At 36.4% G+C, this 19,904-nt stretch overlaps 1 protein-coding gene across 2 annotated transcripts in view; it reads right to left on the bottom strand.

Annotated features, from left to right (window-relative positions):
• LOC150099979 (kinesin heavy chain-like) overlaps window positions 1–19,904 on the bottom strand; it is a 579,478-nt gene that overhangs the window by 48,114 nt on the left and 511,460 nt on the right. For both annotated transcript variants that reach the window (XM_090403282.1, XM_090403283.1), the window contains exon 25: window positions 5,092–5,129. In XM_090403282.1, the coding sequence (XP_090259408.1) occupies window positions 5,092–5,129 (38 nt within the window). The remainder of the gene's footprint in view (window positions 1–5,091; window positions 5,130–19,904) is intronic.

Here is a 19,904-nt window from a genome sequence, read left to right as displayed (position 1 = left end):
GTTCACCGAAACAGGTGTGCTACGTTGAATCAGATATGATCTAATCTCTCGTTGGCTACAAGAACGCTGATATCTGCTTCCACTGTGCACAAAAGACTTCACAAAGGTGGTCTGTATGCTAGGCAACTGGTAGTCTGCTTGCCCCTAATCCCCATACCAACTAGACCCAAGACCAATAGGGGGGGTCTGTATTGTTTATATTCAAGTCCTGATTTGCCCTGCAAAGCAATACCAGGTATACATTGACCTGGAGAGAATCAGTGGACACATCTTCCTTCTAATATCTGTGAAAGGGACACATGGTGGAAGTTGTAAAGATTTGGGGAGGCATCTCATTGGGTGGATGTACCAAACTGTATGTGCTTCCTAGTGGAACCAAGAATGCTGCAACTTACAGAAACGAGATCCTGAATCCCTATGTTTGTCCATATGAAAGATATTGTACAGGACAATAATGTTTGACCTCAGGGTGAAGCTCATGGACCAATATCTTCAAGAAGAAAACTATCATATTATGCATGGATTGGCTAGCCAGGCCACCTGACCTTAATCATATTGAGCATGTCTGGGATTCTCTAGGTAGATGTTGCTGCTTTCAGCCCCCACCCCCTCCTCAAAACCTTGCTGGACTTAAGAGAGCTTTGTAGGGGCAATGGCTGTTATTACTAACTGAGCTCCTGGACACCATTAAAAACAATAAGAGGCATCATTGTGAGAATTGTATTGCAGTGAGGGGTGACCACAGTCTTGACTGAGACACTCTGACAATCTCATTTTAACCTCTTGTTTTTGACTATTGTCTTCATATATCCATTTGTTATTTCTGAATTAAACCATTTATTTACAATTTTTATGGGTGTTTCACATCTTATACTGCTTTTCATCAAATTGCATCAAAATTCATCATATAGTTTGAGTTATATGAATTTTCTCTTTATTCCTTAATTTATAAAAAACAGTGTATATCGTAGGATTATGACAGAAGAAATGTTAGTATATAGGAAGTTGAAGTTCAGGAGTCATTCAGAAAAAATTATGAATACAACTCAGAGGATAATCATGCCAAAACAAACACTAACATGTAAGAATAAGGAAGTCTGTTTTGCCTCTTTACAAGGCTTTGCTATGACCTCATCTGGGCTATTGTGCATAGATGAGGTCATATCAAATGATTCCGAGATGACTTAGATACAGTAGGAAGGGTGCAAAGCAGAGTGTTAAAGATGATATCAGGACTGTGGAATGCAGGCACAAGTAGACAGGAGAAAGAGGAGTGATATGATAGAAACCTACAAATTTCTGAGAGAGTGATACAGGATACCAGTAGATTGAATTTTTCACTTTATGGAGGGTAGCTAGAGGATGAGAAGGCATCCATGGAAGCTGATAATGCATGCAGTAGAAAGGGATGGGAGCTGGATTTTTCTCATAGAGAGGTGAGAAAAAATCCAGCTCCCACCTTGGATAGATAATATTAGATAACATCAGATTATATTAAATTAAAAGTTTATCAACATCGATCCACTTTTTTTTCTTTTCACAAAACGTTCATAAATATCCATGCCCACAGTGAATTTGAACCCACAACCTATCTGTTGGTTGGAGACTGAGGGCAACTGTGTGCAGTAAATCAGTCTGGCAAGGAAATTCAAAATAATGAAATATTATTTCATTATCCAGTGTAACCACTTTACTGAAACTGAAAATCCAATTGACTGTGAAAATAATCTGATGCAGTTTTTTCTCTACATATAAAAATTTCTAAGCATTGTTATAAAAAAAAATAATGCAGTGAAAAGTTGTTGTTGTGAAAAATAAGGAAAGATAAAAGTAAGAATAGTATCAGAAAAGTGGGATGTATGTGGACTGTGTAGAAGCATGCTCAGCTTTTACAATGGCAGTTTAACGAAAATTGTATCATAAAGTATAGGATTCTGTTTTCCTCTGCTTATGTCTTATCTAAATAGCTTTCACCAAGTAGATAGCATGTGTACTTTTTCGATCTGCAGGAAAGTAAGTTTGAATTCCACGATGGCACGCATGTGAACAGCAGTCAGGTAGTACATAATTTTTATCATTTGGTATGAGGTCACTACCCTATTTATCAGAGGCCTGATAAACCATGTTTATCAAGCCTCTGGATAAAGTAATCCTTAGTCCACCTGTTGTTCATATGTCATAGTTTAAAGCAGGCATGGGCAACCTTTCCTAGTTCGGGGGCCAATTATCATTCTATCTCCGAGTCAAGGGCCGGACCAAATTATTAAATAAAATAAATTAATATTAAACGAATTAAAACAAGTTGCTACTTCATATTTCATTTATTTATAATATAATGCTTTGGTATAAAGCTCTACATTAATTTTGTATCAAATTGCTTGTATCAAATTGCTCTATTGGTGCCTTCAGTTCATCTCCATAACAATTATAAGGGATACTTTTATGAGTTGCTAGAGTAGGAAAATGATAACAATTTTTAGCTCTTATCTGACTTTTCAACAATCTTAGTTTATTACAAAAAGCTTTGACATGTCCATGCAGTTCATGAACCAATTGTCATTGTTTTTTTGCAGTTTAAGATTCAGTTCATTTAGGTATCCAGTGACATCTACAAGGAATGCTAAATCACACACCCACTCATCATCTTTTACTTGGTTAATTGCGTTTCCTTTTATGTCCATAAAATCTGCAATGTCTTGTCTCAGATCATAAAATCATTTTAACATTTTACCTTTACTCAACCACCTCACTTCACAATAATAAGACACATCTTCATAATCCGAAAATAGGTCTGCCAAATACTCCTTAAATTGGCAGTGATTAAGTGCATGTGACTTAATGAAGTAAATACTGGCTACTACAACTTCCATAACATTTGTGAATTTAATCGATTTTGTTGGTGGATAATGCAGTGAAAAGTTGTTAAATTTTCTGGATGGGTCTATAGTTCTATTGCTCTTTCATGAACTATTCCAAGAAATTCCTTCTGTGCACCAACCATTGCAGGGGCTCCATCAGTGCATATGCGAGATAGTGAATTCCATTTAAGCCCAAATCTCTCGAAGACTGTGTTGACTGTTTCAAATATATTTTCACCGGTAGTTGTTCCTTTTAACGGCCAAAGCGCCAATAATTCTTCTGTGATGTTAAAATCCACATCAACTCCTCGAATAAATACTGCTAGTTGTGCTGTATCGGAGGGATCGGTGCTGCCATCCAAAGCAATTGAAAATGCTTCCAATCTAGCAATCTTCTCTTTTAAACTTTTTTTGATATCATCAGCCATAATTTCTATCTGTCAGACAACAGTATATCTCGACAAACAAATTTTCCCGAAGTCTTTTTTCTTTTCAGGACATATTATACTTGCAACATCCAGCAGACATTCATTGATAAATTCTCCTTCACCAAATTAACGATTTTTTCGCTTACCACAAAGTGGCTTTGATAATGCTGTGGTGCTGCGTTCTTTGCTTGTTGAACATTTGCTGCTGGGTATTATCCAAGTTCATCAACTTCTGTATTTCATCTTTCGTACTTGTCCATCAATTTTTGGGTGATCCGCATGCCTTGAAGTAAAGTATCTCTTCAAGTTGTATTCTTTGTTGACAGATACGGATTAGTTGCACAGCAAACCTTTATTCTGAATAAAATAATAATCATCCATCCAGTTGTCTTGAAATTGATGATTCTCTGCATCTACTTTTCTTTTTTTTGCAATAACCCCTGACATTGTCCCAAATTTATAAGCGATATTCAGAACTGTCAAACATAACTGTCTTCTACACCGCAGGCACCGAACAGAACATAACATCAATGCAGGCACTGAACAAAGCACAACACCAATGCAAGTACCGAACTGACACGTTGTAACACGTTCACACACCACTAGTCAAAAGTGAGAAAGAGACCTTGGTTGGAGAAACCATAGTGTGTTTTGCACAAGTCATATGACGTCAGCATAATGTGAGTTAGTAGAACACACCATGTTTTCTCTCACCATGAATCAGAAAAACTTTGCTGATAGGGTTGCCCATATGTAGTTTAAAGGATTCAGCAGCATTCGCTAGTTTATAATAATCCTTTAACAGGAATTACCCAACTTTCAATTACAAAAAAATTCTACAGATTTGAAGTCCTGTTATCTTAGTAGCAATCTGTACAAGTGAAAACTTGATTAGCTGTATAAAAAGTCCCAAAAACATCTAGTGGCAGCGTTATGTTGAGGGCATTTTCAAAGTTCATACAGCACAAAAGAGTCAAAAAAGTTATTAGTATTTAAATCACTGACACTCAAAAATGAAAATTATCATGAAGATGGAAAAATAAGGCATTTCTACTTGGATGTACTCAAAAGCAGAGTATCCTTGAAATAAAAGGTTACCAATTCATACCAGATGTTACCTTCATGTCATACAACAGGTATAATCAAAACTTTGAATTACTAATTAAAACACTATTTACAAGACACATATAATATAAGCACAATTAGTACTGAATCTCTGTTGCAACAATTACTTCAAAGGCTATGATAAAAAGTACCTCATGAAATGTCTGAAAACCACCATAGACCAGCTCCTCATTCATACAAACAGCCATGGAACTATACACCATGCTATATCAAACTAGATTGCAAAAATACTTCAAAGATGCCAAAAATCACCTTTAAGATGATCCAGAAACTATGGCTGTTGTAATGTTCTTAAAAAGATGCACATCTTACTGAAAAATACTTTAAACCACACAAAAATTGCAGTTTATTTTATAAATTTTCAGAAAAACTCCTACAGAAAAACTCGAATGTGAAAACTTTTTTTTTTTTTATTATCCCGACGTTGTACGCTCCAGATGATGATCTTGATGTGAAGATCGAAACGTTGGGATAATAAAAAAAAGTTTTTTAAAATGAATGCTGATCACCGTGTAACCCTAAAAGAAAAAACTAGAATGTGAAATTTATACTAAAGAACGTCAGTAATGTCCTTCATTCTAATGACAGGCCAGGTCTCAAAACATGATTCACATTCGCTATAATTGTTTCATACAGTAACATAAATAAACCAAGGTATTAAATAAATGATTAATATTTACCACTTTGAGGTAACTGCCTATCAGCATTGATGTTTTGTCTAAAAAGAACAAAGAAAAAAATTTCTAATATTAAAACTGGCATATAATTTCTATTTAGGATGAGGTTCACAGTTAGCTAGGAAGAGCATACTGATTCAATTTAATCAGCAAATTTTTTCTATATTTCATATCCCTTTTACAAGAATTATGCCACTTATTAAAAAACGAAAATTAATGAATTAAACTTGAATATGAGAAATTCTACTCAACTTACAAACATACAAGTGTTTGGACAAATCCATATCTTACAACAGTGCAATATCAAGACCTGCTCTTTTCTTCAGTTTTCAATATAATTTTACTGAACTTCACAAATAATTTATGATTTTAAATGATTTCAAGAAAATCACTGTGCACGTGCACACATACACACACACATATATATAGCAAAAAAGTATACTAAAATGTGGTGGCAGCTATAGTAATCTACCGAATTTACTGAACTTCACAAATAATTGATGATTTTAAGTAATTTCAAGAAAATCACCACACACACACACACAGGACAAAAAAGAATACTAAAATGTGGCAGCAGCTACAGTAATCTACTGTTTCTCCAACCCTTCAATTATTACAGAACAGTGAATTCTGATAAATGGAGGGTTGGATAATTTAAGTACAATTATTACAAGGTGTTCTACCAAAAGTCAGTTGACTTGCATGGGTGAATTAACTGAAGGGTAGTTGTTTTGAAGGTTGAACATATGGTAGATTACCTTATTTGACATTCGGCCTGTTTCATAATCGATGTTTGGTAGCCTTGCTTGTACAGTAGGTCAGGCAGGTAAATGGTTCTAGGTAACTGTGAGAAAGTTAATATTGAGTTGTTGCAAATGAAATGGCCGATTTTAGGGATGATTGAAAAAGAAGAAGAATACCTGTTTAATCAAAGTAATCTCCAGCAGCATCAATGCATTGTTGCCAACGTGTGGCAAGGTCACTTATACCACATTTGTAAAAATCAGTGTCTCTGGAAATGAAGTCCTCCACTGCATGATAAATTGATGCGTTGTTGGCAAAGCATTTCTTGGACAAAAAATGGCTCGAGTGCCGGAAAACATGGTAATCTTCTTTAATTTACTGGGATATTTGGGATACAAAATTAATTTACTTCTTAATTTTGTACCCCAAATTGTTGACTTGCTGTATGGTTGACACTGCCGTATGTGGTCGGGCGTTATCCTGAAGCAATAGGACTCCATGTCTATTCACAAGTGCTGGTTGCTTAAGGTTGCCGCATATCTGTAAAATATCAAGCTGCATTTATTGTTTCACCTTGCGGAAGGAATGAGTAGTGAATAACACCAGCAGACCACCACCATACAGTAAATATCTTCATTGGATGCAGAGGTGCCTTTGGAGTCCTTCCTGGAGCATCTTTCACTCTCAACCACTGCGACGAATGTGTACGATTGTCGTAGAATATCCACTTCTCATCCACAATCACAATTCATTGCAGGAACCTTTCTTCTTTACTTCTTAAGAGAGAAGAGCACACTTCCAAACGCCATGCTTTGTTTTCATCAGTGAGTTCGTGAGGCACCCACTTGTCGAGCTTCCTTACTTTTCCTATTATCACCAAGTGCTGTGAAACAGTTGAGAAGCGTGCATTTAGTGTCTGGGCGATCTCTCGTACAGTTTGTCGTGGATCTGATTCGATTAAATCCTTTAATTCATTTGAATCAATGGAGGAAGGACGATGGCCATGAGGTTCGTTTTGTAGCCTCAAATCTCCTGAGCGAAATTTTGCAAACTAATGGTGAGTGGATCTCTCATTAGTTGTTCCTCCACCAAATGCTTTATTGATGTTTTTTACTGCAGCTGCTGCAGAATTTCCCAATTTGAACTCGTAAAGGTATAGCAACCTTAATTGACTGGGTTCCATGATTGACTTGATGTTCGGTAGTATTCAATGTTTAATGCTTGTTGAACGAAACAAATACTACAATTGCATCACCCACGTGTGACGCTGTCACATGACAAAAAATTTGCATATACATCAGCACTTGCTTTCTTCAACAACCAGTAGAAACCTGCCAGTCATTCAATGGCCATTTCATTTGCAATAACCCAATATTATTGAAGTTATTTTTAATCATATGAAGAAGCTAAGATCATGGGTCATGTGTGCAAATGGTGCATAAAACTTTTCAACAAACTGATATGCCAACAAAATGAACAGTGCCTTGTTAACGAGAAAATTCGGAGCACTTAAATCACAACATAAACAAACATAGATCAGGAAGACACACACACTGAAAGTATTTCCTAAATGTTTTAAAAACAACTCATAAGTCAGATAATGAGAAAATAATTAAGAATATGTGTGCATCAACTCTTTCAACTTTTTCATGCAGTTTTTTTAGTAATTTTATTTTTTTGCTAAATTTTTCCTGAATGCAAGATACATGAATGAGAATGACTGTTTCATCACTTATTTACTTTGGATGCTGATCAATTATTATCATCCTTGGTTTTTCCCTATGAGACTTACTTTTTCATACTGCTCATTTAATTACACTTAATCCATCAGATGCAGGATTGCACTCTGCACTAGAATGTAGAGACCTCAGCAATCAAAGAGAATGAATTTCTTGAGTTTTTGAGGGACAACTACTTAGGCAGTACATTGCCATACACGGAACAAGGATCTTGAATTTGATTATATCATCCAAAGATGTTGTTGTAAATGAAGTGTCACATCTTCCTCCAAGTTCATGAAAGTGACCATGAAGTGATTATTTGGGTAGTGGCCAGCCATGTCAGGACTCTTGTGAGAAAGGGTTATATGTGGAACTATATCAGGTTGGCGATTATGACAAATTCAGGAGGTGGCTTGCAGCAATATCATGGAATGAGGAATTACATGGGAAAGAAATCAATGAGGCTTGGTCTCTACTCAAGAATAATCTGGCAGAGGCAATGGCAGTGTATTCCAAAGGTCAGGAGATTAAATAAGGTAGGTTTAAAAAATGGATGACTGAAGAAGTGAAGCATGTACTCTGAAAGAAAAATTCATTGTGGAAGAAGCACAAGATGAGTGGAGATAATCAGTTACATGAGGAGTACCAGCAGCAAGCAAGGAAGGTGATTCACTTAGTAAGGGTAGCAAAAGTGCTGAATGAACATCAGTTAGCAAATGACACTACAAAAAATTCCTAAGGATTTTTTTTTTTTTTTTTTTTTTTTTAATGTGAAAGGAAGAATGATTACGGAAGGATGATGTTGGGCAGTGATAATGGGAGAATGATAAACACGGAGGAGGATATAGTAGAGGTGTTTAATGAGCAGTTCATTAAAGTATTCCATCCTTGTGATTGTAACATAATGCAGAACTTGAGAGCAGTGGGAATTGGGGGGGGGTAACCAATGATGGTATGGTTTATTTAGATTTATGGCTGAAGCAACTCAAGGAATATGAGGCCAGTGTATTATGTATGTTAATTGTGTGGATTCTAATTGCCAGTTTACCTGTTCCGAGGGACAAAAAAAATCTGAATTTCTGGGAGAAAAACCCTTCACCTCTACATGAGACCAGCTAAAGCCCTGATAAGGGTTTTTGTGCCCTAGAGAGGATTTCGACCCAGGTCTTCCGAAGCATCATCGAAACTGACTGAGCTGCAGAGGATCACCAGTGATGGCGAGTGAGCAGGAGATATATGAGAAATTGGGTAAACATCATGTCAACAAGGCCATGGGACTTGATGGTATATTACCGCATGTCTTGAGGGAATGTTCCAGGGAGTTAACAACAGATTTAACTTACATTTTTAGTGTGAGTCTTAGATTAGCCAAGTTCTAAAGGAGTGGAAAGATGGCAAAATTGTTCTGCTTCATAAAGGGGGTGATAAGGGCTTCAAATTACAGGCCACTAAGCTTGTCTGAATTGGCAAACAACAAAGTTGTGTTTGTTGACCTTACTGCCATATGAGGATAGTTTGAAAAAGTTCTCGGCCTCAACCATAGATTGCAACACTATCGGCAAGATTTTTTTTTTTCTAAGTTGGTATATCTATCATAAGCATCCATGTGAAATTGCAAGTCATTCTATCAAGTAGTTTGTTTTATACAGCTGTCTGAAGCAAAAGCGTTGTCTATATCCCTCGAAATAGATAAAATTGAGTATCATGGTTATAAAATTCTTTGTAAAAAAAGTTTAATGCCAAAAGAAATTCATTCTAAGTTCATAAAAGTTTATGGGCACTCTTCTCCTTCGTTTTCAACAATTAAGAGATGGGCTGCCAAGTTTAAACGTGGCTGTACCAGCCTTGAAGATGATCCACGTGAAGGATGTCCAAAAAGTGTAACTACATCAGAAATCATTGATCAAGTGCATGATATGGTATTGGATGACCAACTAGTCAAAGTGCATGAAACTACTGAGACTATAGGCATTTCAAAAGAATGTGTAGGATATATTTTGCATGAAGAATTGCAAATGAAAAAGCTTTGCACAAGATGAGTGCCAGGCTTGCTCACAGAAGATCAAAAACGCACTCGCACGAAAATCTCTGAACAGTGCTTGGAGCATTTTAACAAGAATAAACTGATTTTGTGCGTCAATTTATTACTTCAGACAGCTGTATAAAACAAACTACTTGATAGAATGACTTATTAATATGGATTTATTAATATGGATGAGACTTGGATTCACCATTACACACCAGAATCCTTTAACCAGACTAGACGAAAAAATTCGTGAGAAAAGACCTGCTTTTGCAGAAGAAAAAAATCATCTTTCATCAGGACAATGCACCTGCTCACAAAAGGTGTTTTGGCAATGGGAAAATTAAGGGATCTGCATTATGAATTGTTGGAACATCCATCCTATTCTCCAGCTTTGGCTCCCTCTGACTTCTATCTCTTCTCAAAACTATAACTCTTCCTCGCTAGTCAGCATTTTTCTCTGAATCAAGAGGTGATTGCAGCTGTGGAGGGGTATTTTGCGGATCTTACTGAGAACCACTACAGGGATGGGATATTGGCACTGCGGCATCACTGGAATAAATGTATTAGTCTTAAGGGAGATTATGTTGAAAAATAAAAATAATTTTGAAATTATAAATTCGTTTTTTCATTGTTAGGCCGATAAATTTTCAGGCCACCCTCGTATGACACAGTATATAAAGATGGGTTGCTATATAAGCTGATACAAGTCATACCATACTAATCCATCATACGACTTATTGGTAACATGTTTTCTGACAGGTTCTTTCAGGTCTCATCAATGAAAGCCAGACGCTTCTGATGAGACCTCAATAAAGGTTGAAACTGGTCTGGGTAGTGGCCCTTCCCTTAATGCATAGTGTATACATGTCCGCAAGGAGATGTGCTTTGCATTATGGGAGATACTAAGACAAGTGATGAGAGCTTAGTCCACCTTTACCAAGAGTAGCCTCAGTCCTGAAGATACTTCAGGCACAAACTCTGTTTGCTTACACTTGGATAAAGGATTAAACTAAATTTATTATAGGTCAAGAAAATTTGCTTATGCTGATGATATAGCCCTCGCTACCCAACATAAGAACATTGAAGTAACTGAAGATATTCTCATAAATGACCTTAGAACCATTGGGAAATACTTTCATAAATGGAGGCTAACACCAAACCTCAATAAGACCGAGGCTAGCTCTTTTCACCTAAACACTAAATTGGCAAGGAAACTTCAGATCAGCTTTAACAATACAATGCTGTGGCACCCAGATTTTACTAAATATCTGGGTGTTACCTTGGATGGAACACTATCTCTCAAAAGACATTTGGAGAATATCTCTTTAAAGATCAGAACCGGTAACAACGTCATACAAAAACTGTGTGGTTCTACATGGGGGGGGGATTCTTCTGCTACTAACACTGTGATGCTCCACATTGGGCCTAGTCTACTCTGCAGCAGAATATTGTTCACTGAAATGGCTAAACAGTCCTCATATCAAGAAAATAGATATGCAAATAAATGCAGTGATGAGGACAATAACAGGCTGTGTCAAATCCACTCCCCTCTACTGGCTTCCAACTTTGAGAAACATTGCACCATCAAACTTGCGCAGACAAGATGCTCTCGTAAAAGAGTACAAAAAAATAAACAGCAATCCCCTGTTACCAATACATGAATAACTCCCACATGTAAGTATAAATTGCCTCCAGTAATACTGGCTGAAGAACTAGTAAATAGCAATTTCAATGTTAATTCAAAATGGATAGAAACTTGGAAAGAAAAATCATCACCAGACTTAAACAAATATATTCTTCCCAACCAAAATCCAAAAGGGATTGAACTTCTGTATCATATATGGAAAAGCTTAAATAGGATACAAACAGGACATGATATCTGCACAGACAGCTTGCACAAGTGGGGAAGATCACCTACACCCCAATGTGACCGTGGGGCCATAAACCAAACCATTCAGCACATTGTGGAGGACTGCAGTATAAGAGCCTATCCTTGGTGACCTGAGATGAGGCAGATCCTTCAGCTCCAGAATGGCTAGCTGAACTAGACTTAAAATTTTAGTGCCATTTTTACCTGTTATTTGTATATGTATACCACCTGTTTCATTTTTATTGTCTGCACAAATATGTATTCATATATTTTGATGTCATTTGTCTTTTTTTTTTATGTCATATGCTAAATAAATAAAAAATAAATGTGTTTTAGCAATCTGCTTACCTATTATAACAAGGCGATGAATATATTGGTTAAGGGGGATGCATATACGAGAGTGGGCTGAAAATTCTCGGCCTAACAATGCAAAAACGAATTTATAATTTCAAAATTATTTTTATTTTTCAACATAATTTCCCTTAAGACTAATTCATTTATTCCAGCGATGCTCCAGCACCATTATCCCATCTTTGTAGTGGTTCTAAGATTTGCAAAATACCCCTCTACAGCTGCAATCACCTCTTGATTTGAAGAAAAACGCTGACCAGTGAGGAAGAGTTTTAGTTTCGGGAAGAGATAAAAGTCAGAGAGAGAGAGAGAGGGGGGGAATACATTGGATGTTCCAACAATTCATAGTGCAGATCCCTTAAATCTCCCATTGCCAAAACACCTTTGTGGGCAGGTGCACTTTCCTGATGAAAGTTGATTTCTTTCTTCTGCAAATGAGTTCTTTTCTCACGAATTTTTTCGTCTAAGATCGGAATAACATTCCCCAATTATTGTTTTACCATTTTCAATAATTAATAAACAAAATGCCTTTATCATCCCAAAACACTAATGCCATGACCTTTCCTACTGATGGAACTGACTTTGTCTTCTTTGGTGCTGAACAACAGGCTTCTGTCCACTGTTTTGACTGCTGTTTGGAATCTGGTATGTACTGGTGAATCTAAGTCTCATCCATAGTAATAAATCAATGCACAAAATCAGTTTATTCTTGTTAAAATGCTCCAAGCACTGTTCAGAGATTTTCATGCGAGCACATTTTTGATCTGCTGTGAGCAAGCCTGGCACCCATCTTGTGCAAAGCTTTTTCATTTGCAATTCTTCATGCAAAATATATCCTACACGTTCTTTTGAAATGCCTATAGTCTCAGCAATTTCATGCACTTTGACTCACCGGTCATTCAATACCATATTGTGCACTTGATCAATGATTTCTGGCGTTACACTTTTCGAATGTCCTTCACGTGGATCATCTTCAAGGCTGGTGCGGCCATGTTTAAACTCAGCAGCCCATTTCTTAATTGTCCAAAACAAAGGGGAAGAGTGCCCATAAAGTTTTGTGAATTTCGAATGAATTTTTTTTGGCATTAAACCTTCTTTTACAAAGAATTTTATAACAATACGATACTCAATTTTATCCATTTCAAGGGATACAGACAACACGTTTGCTTCAGACAGCTGTATGAAACTACTCGACAGAATGACTTGCAATTTCACATGGATGCTTATGACATGTGTACCAACTTTGGAAAAAAAAAATCTTGCCAATAGTGTTGCCATCCATGGTCAAGGCCGAGAACTTTTCAGACCACCCTCGTACAGTAGTATATTTAGATTTTGCAAAAGCTGTCTGAATGGGCGAGTGTGTGGGATGTCAGCTTAATGTTGCAAAGTATAAAGTTTTAAAATTTGGGAAACAAAAATGGGATGCAGAGTATACGATTTCTGTGGATATTTTGGAGGAGGTGCAGGAGACGAAGGAATTTAGGGGTGATGGTGGATAGTGACTTGAAATTTCGTGACATTTTGCTAAAATTGTGAGACCGGCACAGTGCATTATGGGAATGATGCAGAGAACACTGATGTGCAGAAGTAAGAATGTTGATTCTATTGTACAAGACTTTGATCAGGCTGCATATGGATTGCTATGCACAGATTTGGTCACCAGGTTTTCAAAAGGATGATGAGATGTTGGAGAGGGTGCACTGAAGACTATGTTGGTTTCTGGCTCTGGAATGTGGAATATGAGGATAGACAGAGAATGCAAATTCCAGAGCCTAGTGGGAGGAAGGGAGACATGATCGAGGTGTATAAGTGGGCAGGGGTAATTATCAGGTGTGAGTGAGGTGGATGAGGAGTAGATTTTTTGCAAGGAGAGTGGTGGGTGATTGGAATGCATTGCCTGAGAGTGCGGTGAGTGCAGGGACGTGAGAGTGGGACCTCCGACTATATGTCTCTTGACTCCATGGAGGTCCGTTGATGATAATAATAAAGTTTTCAGGGATGCCTGTTTTGTATAAAGGCATATAAAGTGTGTGTGAAGTCTTATACGAACTTCCAAAACAAATCCTGTGGTTTCCATTTTTAATTTTTTCTATCCATCTGTTACTTAAACACTGACATGATTCTGGTCAGGTGGCCAATCATTCAAGAATATTTTCACTGCACATATACAATTTGTTTGATTAGACAGTAAGTGAAAAGTTAATGACTCACGTTGTTAGCGAAACAATAGCAAATAACCTCATTACTGTACATTTACCAAATTCCATGAACTAAATAATACTGTACAGTACCACTGAAATGGTATTAGTGCATCACAGATTATTCCTCTGGAAACTTAAAAATTTTCATAACAAGCAATTTCTTACCTCTAGACTATGAGAGGACCACAAAATTTTTTTGCCACTTGGTACTTTTGTAAAATGCACAAACTTTGAAAACTGATTTCTTTTAGATGGTGATCAGCCATTTATGCAAAATTTTTGTATAAATGGCTAGTCTCTTGATTGTTTCCAATTGCATAAGAAAATGAGATACATATGAGCTAATAATAATCATAATAATATGGATACCATTTGTAAAAAAAATTAAATAATGCTGAGCATGAAATTTTTATTCTCATTTCACAGGAATTTTCAATGTGAAATGAATATAGCATAATCACACTTACACATAACAGAAAAATTCAATAATCAGCTACTAATATTTAATGGAAGCAACTATGTCAATTATTACTAGAGTCCAATTAAAACAAAAAATTGTCACATTAAGCAGAATCAGCGAAACACTGTTTCCCATATAGAGCATAAAACATAAATCATTGATCTGTTGAGATTAGGACAATTAATAATGCCTCATGATTTTCTTTGTAAAGCCTTACTTTATTTTACTTTGTCATATTGAATTTTCTCCTACACGTAAGTGAATTTCTGTTTATTCTTTTCATAGTGAAGACAGCTATGAAAAGAGTGAAACATTTATGCAAATTTGTGTAAAATGCACTGGGCTAATAATGGCCTAGCAATATGCAACAAGGACCCTCTCCCAGCCAAGTTAATGGAGCCAAATGGAACAGTGATGAAGCTAGAAAGTAATGCCACCACAAATGCATACCTTCCCAGTTCGCATTTGTAAAACACCACCTTGTTTGTTGGAGGTCTGAAGTGGTTGATGCCATGTTTGGTTCCCACAGAAGAGATTTCCCAATCTTTCACAGGATGTGGGTGACAGGCTCATGGGCGTGCTGAACCCAACCAATGTAGAGATCACAAACCTTCCCCACTCAAGGGTACAACAGCAAAACAGTACTGCAGGTTGGCCACTAGATAGCAGCTGGGATCAGGGAGATAGTACCAGCAGACTTCCCCATCTGTTAGCGAATAATCCTGCAGCCACTTAATCTGCCAGGAGATGTATGTAGGTAGTTCAAGAATAGTGGAGTGCAGGGAAAAATTTTGAAGCCATACAATGGCCCAGAAATTGGTGTTGTTATTAATATTTTTTTTTTTTTTGAGATATGCCTGCATCTCCAACATGTCCTCACTCTGACATTTTGTTATCATTAAACAAACATGAAAGACAACATAAAAAAAATTTATTAGTACTGTAGATAAAAAACCCTTCAAACCACCTCCCTCGAAACACACACCAAATTCTCCATTTACATGGTAGACTGCTTCCAGAAAAAAAACTGTGTAAACGAAAACCATGTAAAAAAGAATACCATGCACATGCAAAAATAGAAAATTGGTTCCAGATGTGAAAAACTGATACGAACAATAAGTTATTTTCAAACAAAACATATGGAAATCATTCAATAAAACTATTTAATTTTAATGGAATATTTTTTTTATTTTAAATACTTATTCAAAGTATATATATATGTCAACATCATCAAATTCCTGCCATGTACCCTTGAGAGGTGTACAGGATATGATAGTACTACATGAAAAATTTACATCATTACTAACTTCCTTTCTACAATTTTCCTCCAAATCAGTCTGTTACTTGTCAAGACTCCAACATTATCAGATCTTATATTTCTAGCGTCTAAGGAACTTTGTACCATATCAATCCACCTATATCTTGGTCTTCCTCTTGGTCGTTTTTCTGCCAACCTGGCAGAGAACACCTGTTTTGCTAATCTTTCCTAGTCCATTCTATTTAAGTGACCATACCACCTGAGATTAACTCTGCTAATGCATTCCTGATGCTGACAATGTCAAGTTCTTTCCTAATATCCTAGTTTTTTACTATGATATTGCCACTGATTCCATCTGTTCACACCTCTAATCTTTCTCATGACTCTCATATCTGCAGTCTCTAGTCTTTGGTCAAGTGTTTTACTTCTGACCCAGCTCTCAGATCCATAAGTTAAAACTGGTTTGAACACTGTCTTGTATACAGCTAATTTAGTGTTCTGATTAATTTCTCTCTTATCCCATATGAATTTATTCAATTGACTTCCTACCATAACAGCTTTGTTAATTCTGTTGTCTATTTCCATATTTAATTTACCATCTTCACTAAAAATTGTGCCTAAGTAGCTAAAATATTTTACTTGTTCCAGACGTTCTCTGTTCACAAAGTAGTTGACGTTTTCAATGATTCTGCCTATTTACATCGTCTTTGTCTTTTTATTGCTGACCTTCATACCATATCTATTACAACAGTTATTCAATTTAGTCAGAGAATCTTGCAGACTTGTAACAGATTTATTTAGAAGTATAACATCGTCCGCATTAAGCAAAGAGCCGAGATTAACATTTCCAATTTTGATATCATGTTTAATACCACTTTCCTTCATAATGTGATCTATATAAATAACGAATAACAAAGGGGATAATGTACATCTTTGTCTCACACCACATTTAGCATTAAACCATCTTCCTGTACTTCTTTCAATTCTAACTGCCGACTTACAACTCAAATAAAGACTAAGCATTGCTTGATATAATGCCTCATTAACACCATATCACTCTTGGCACCATGTCATAGGCCTTTTCCAGATTGAAAAAACTTAAATACAGATCTGTGTATATTCAAATGATTTCTCAACTATTTGTCGTAAAGAGAAGATCTGATCCTGACAGCCTCTATTTGGCCTGAATCCAACTTGTTCTTCACTAAGCTTTTATTCCACAATTCTTCTCAACTGTTTCTCAAGTATACTTGCATAAATCTTATCAGGAACACTCATTAGGGAAATACCTCTATAATTCTCACATTCAGTTTTATTTCCGTTTTTATACATGGGTACTATGAGAGCTCTACTCCAATCATCGGGAATTCGTCCCTCTGTCGAGGCCTTCTGAACTATGCAGTGCAGCCACTGTAAGATTTTTATACCACCATACTTCAGCATTTTTGGTCAAATATCATGTACTCCTGCTGCCTTTCCACATTTCAATCCTTTGATGGCTTTTTCTACTTCAAGTACAGATATGTATTCTTCATTGCATGCCTGGTCAGTGCTTTTTTACCACTGAGCTGTCATCACCATCATCACAATTTTTCGAAGTAATTACTCCATACTTCAAGGATATCTTTTTCTCCCATTTTCATGTCACCTTTATTATATCTAACTCCTTTTACAGCACTCTTTCTTCCATTCCTAAGCTTCTTCAACAACCTCCAGAATATTTTCCCACCTTCTTGATATTTATTTTCTATGTCCTTGCCAAAGTCCTCCACTGACTTTTATTTAGCTAGTTTTACACAGTGTTTAGCTTTCTTACATTTGTCTCTGTATTCGCTAAGAGCACAAGCTGATTTATTTGCCAGGAATGTTTGATATGCTTTCTTCTTTTCCTTCACCGCCTCTTTAACTTCCTGTGTCTACCATGGAGTTCTGATTTTTCTATCCTTGCAGAAAACCTCACCATGTGCCTCTCCGGCTGAATCGATGAGGGTTTTCTTCAAGACTTGCCACTGAATCTCCAAGGTTTGGTTCTCAAATTCTTTCATTTTTAATTCAATAATCTTTGTGTATTTTAGTCCACAGTTCACATCTGAGAGCTGCTCAACTTTTATTTGCTTTAAAACTTTCGTACATGTTCTTTTTTTTTTTTCATCATCATCATCATCAAATTCCTGCCATGTACCCTCAAGGGGTGTACAGGATATGACAGTACTACATGAAAAAATTACATCATTACTAACTTCCTATCTACAATTTTCCTTCAAATCAGTCTGTTACTTGTCAAGACTCCAACATTATCAGATCTTATATTTCTATCGTCTAAGGCACTTTGTACCGTATCAATCCACCTATATCTTGGTCTTCCTCTGGGTCGTTTTCCTGCCAACCTGGCAGAGAACACTTGTTTTGCTAATCTTTCCTCTCCCATTCTATTTAGGTGACCATACCATCTGAAATTAGCTCTGCTAACACATTCCTGGATACTGACAATGTCAAGTTCTTTCCTAATATCCTCATTTTTAATGTGATATTGCCATTGATGCCATCTGTTCACACCTCTAATCTTTCTCAGGACTCTCATATCTGCGGTCTCTAGTCTTTGGTCAAGTGTTTTACTTCTGACCCAGCTTTCAGATCCATAAGTTAAAATTGGTTTGAACACAGTCTTGTATACAGCTAATTTAGTGTTCCAACTAATTTCTTTCTTATTCCATATGAATTTATTCAATTGACTTCCCACGATACCAGCTTTGTTGATTCTGTTGTCTATTTCTATATTTAGTTTACCATCTTCAGTAAAAATTGTGCCTAAGTAGCTGAAATGTTTTATTTGTTCCACAGGTTCTCCATTCACAACACAGTTGTGAATGGAGAACCTGTGGAATTTTTTTTTTTTTTAATATGAAATTCAATGTTATCCTGCTCAAGGCCAAATAGTGATCACTTCCAATTTCAAATCCTCTGTACACTCTGGTGTCCAAGCACCAGGGAGAAAACATCACTATCAACAATAACATAGTCAATGAGACTTTTCTTAATCCTTGCCTCTTCTCTCCATGTGAATTTGTGAACATTTTTATGCTGGAACATGGTGTTAGTCATAACCAGTCCATGGTCTATGTCCTGAGCAGAAATCCAACAGATATTTGCCATTATTATTAGCTTTGTTCTTTTCTCCAAATTTTCCCAAAATATTTTTGTATGTCTGACAATCATTTCCTACTCTGCTATTTAGATCCCCAACAAGGACCAACTTTTCATTTTTCAATGTAGTTGCTTTTTCTAAAGCCTCAAAAAATTCCTCCACTTCAACCTTAGTAGAACCTTCTGTGGGAGCATAGACACAAATAAGTCTCATTGTCCAGTTCCCCATTCTGATATATTTTCCCACATCACTCTACTTGAGACTGCCTGCCATTCAAGAAGATTAGCCTCATATTTAGTGTTGAATACTATGGCTACCCCTTCTTTTCCTTGATTGTCATTGCCTGAATATAACATTTTGTATTTATTGCTCAGAAAGATCTCACCAGTTTGTCTTTTTTGTTTCAATCACCCCCTATTATGTCGATCTGGTACTTATTTAATTCCTCAGCTAGTTCCATTTCTTTGCCATTCTGGCTTCTTATGTTGATAGTACCGATCTTTAACTCTGGTGATGTTGAGTTGGGGGTGTGTTTTCAGATTTGTTGCAGTAGCTGACTTTTCACAGTGGTTCCCTGGCGAAAACAACTGTCATGTTGCTGCATTTATTGTTATGTCGTGACACTTCCTTTTTTTATATAATTATTGTGTTCTTCTTCCTAATTTTATCAGTCTTCAACTATCACTGTGAAGTGTTATCATTTTATCTATGTACCTCTATGGTCTATACTCATGAAACTAACATAACACTGCACTCTCGCATTTACTCTAAAATCTATCCAGACAATAGGCCAATTCTTAGAATGATTAAGTATATTAAATAATTAACAAAGGGTAGACCTCTGAATAGAGCCCTGTCCTCAGTAATAATGGTCTGGAGTCACCTCCTAATTGAGGTTCTGGCAATATTTATTTGATCAAGCTGTGCCAGCCAGATCCCTAGTTTAGAAATTCCTCTTTACCAAGGAGTAACCTTCAGAAAATATACTAATCTAATCAATTCACTATTTGCTCCTTATCTCAGTTTATCTATGATAC

Source organism: Typopeltis vanoorti, chromosome 13, assembly GCF_054136105.1.
Source record: "Typopeltis vanoorti isolate ZY-2024b chromosome 13, IOZ_Tvanoo_1.0, whole genome shotgun sequence".
In the NCBI taxonomy this organism is placed as follows: Eukaryota; Metazoa; Arthropoda; class Arachnida; order Uropygi; family Thelyphonidae; genus Typopeltis; species Typopeltis vanoorti.
Note: the sequence above shows the minus strand (reverse complement) of the source record. Positions and strands in the feature narration are given on the sequence as shown.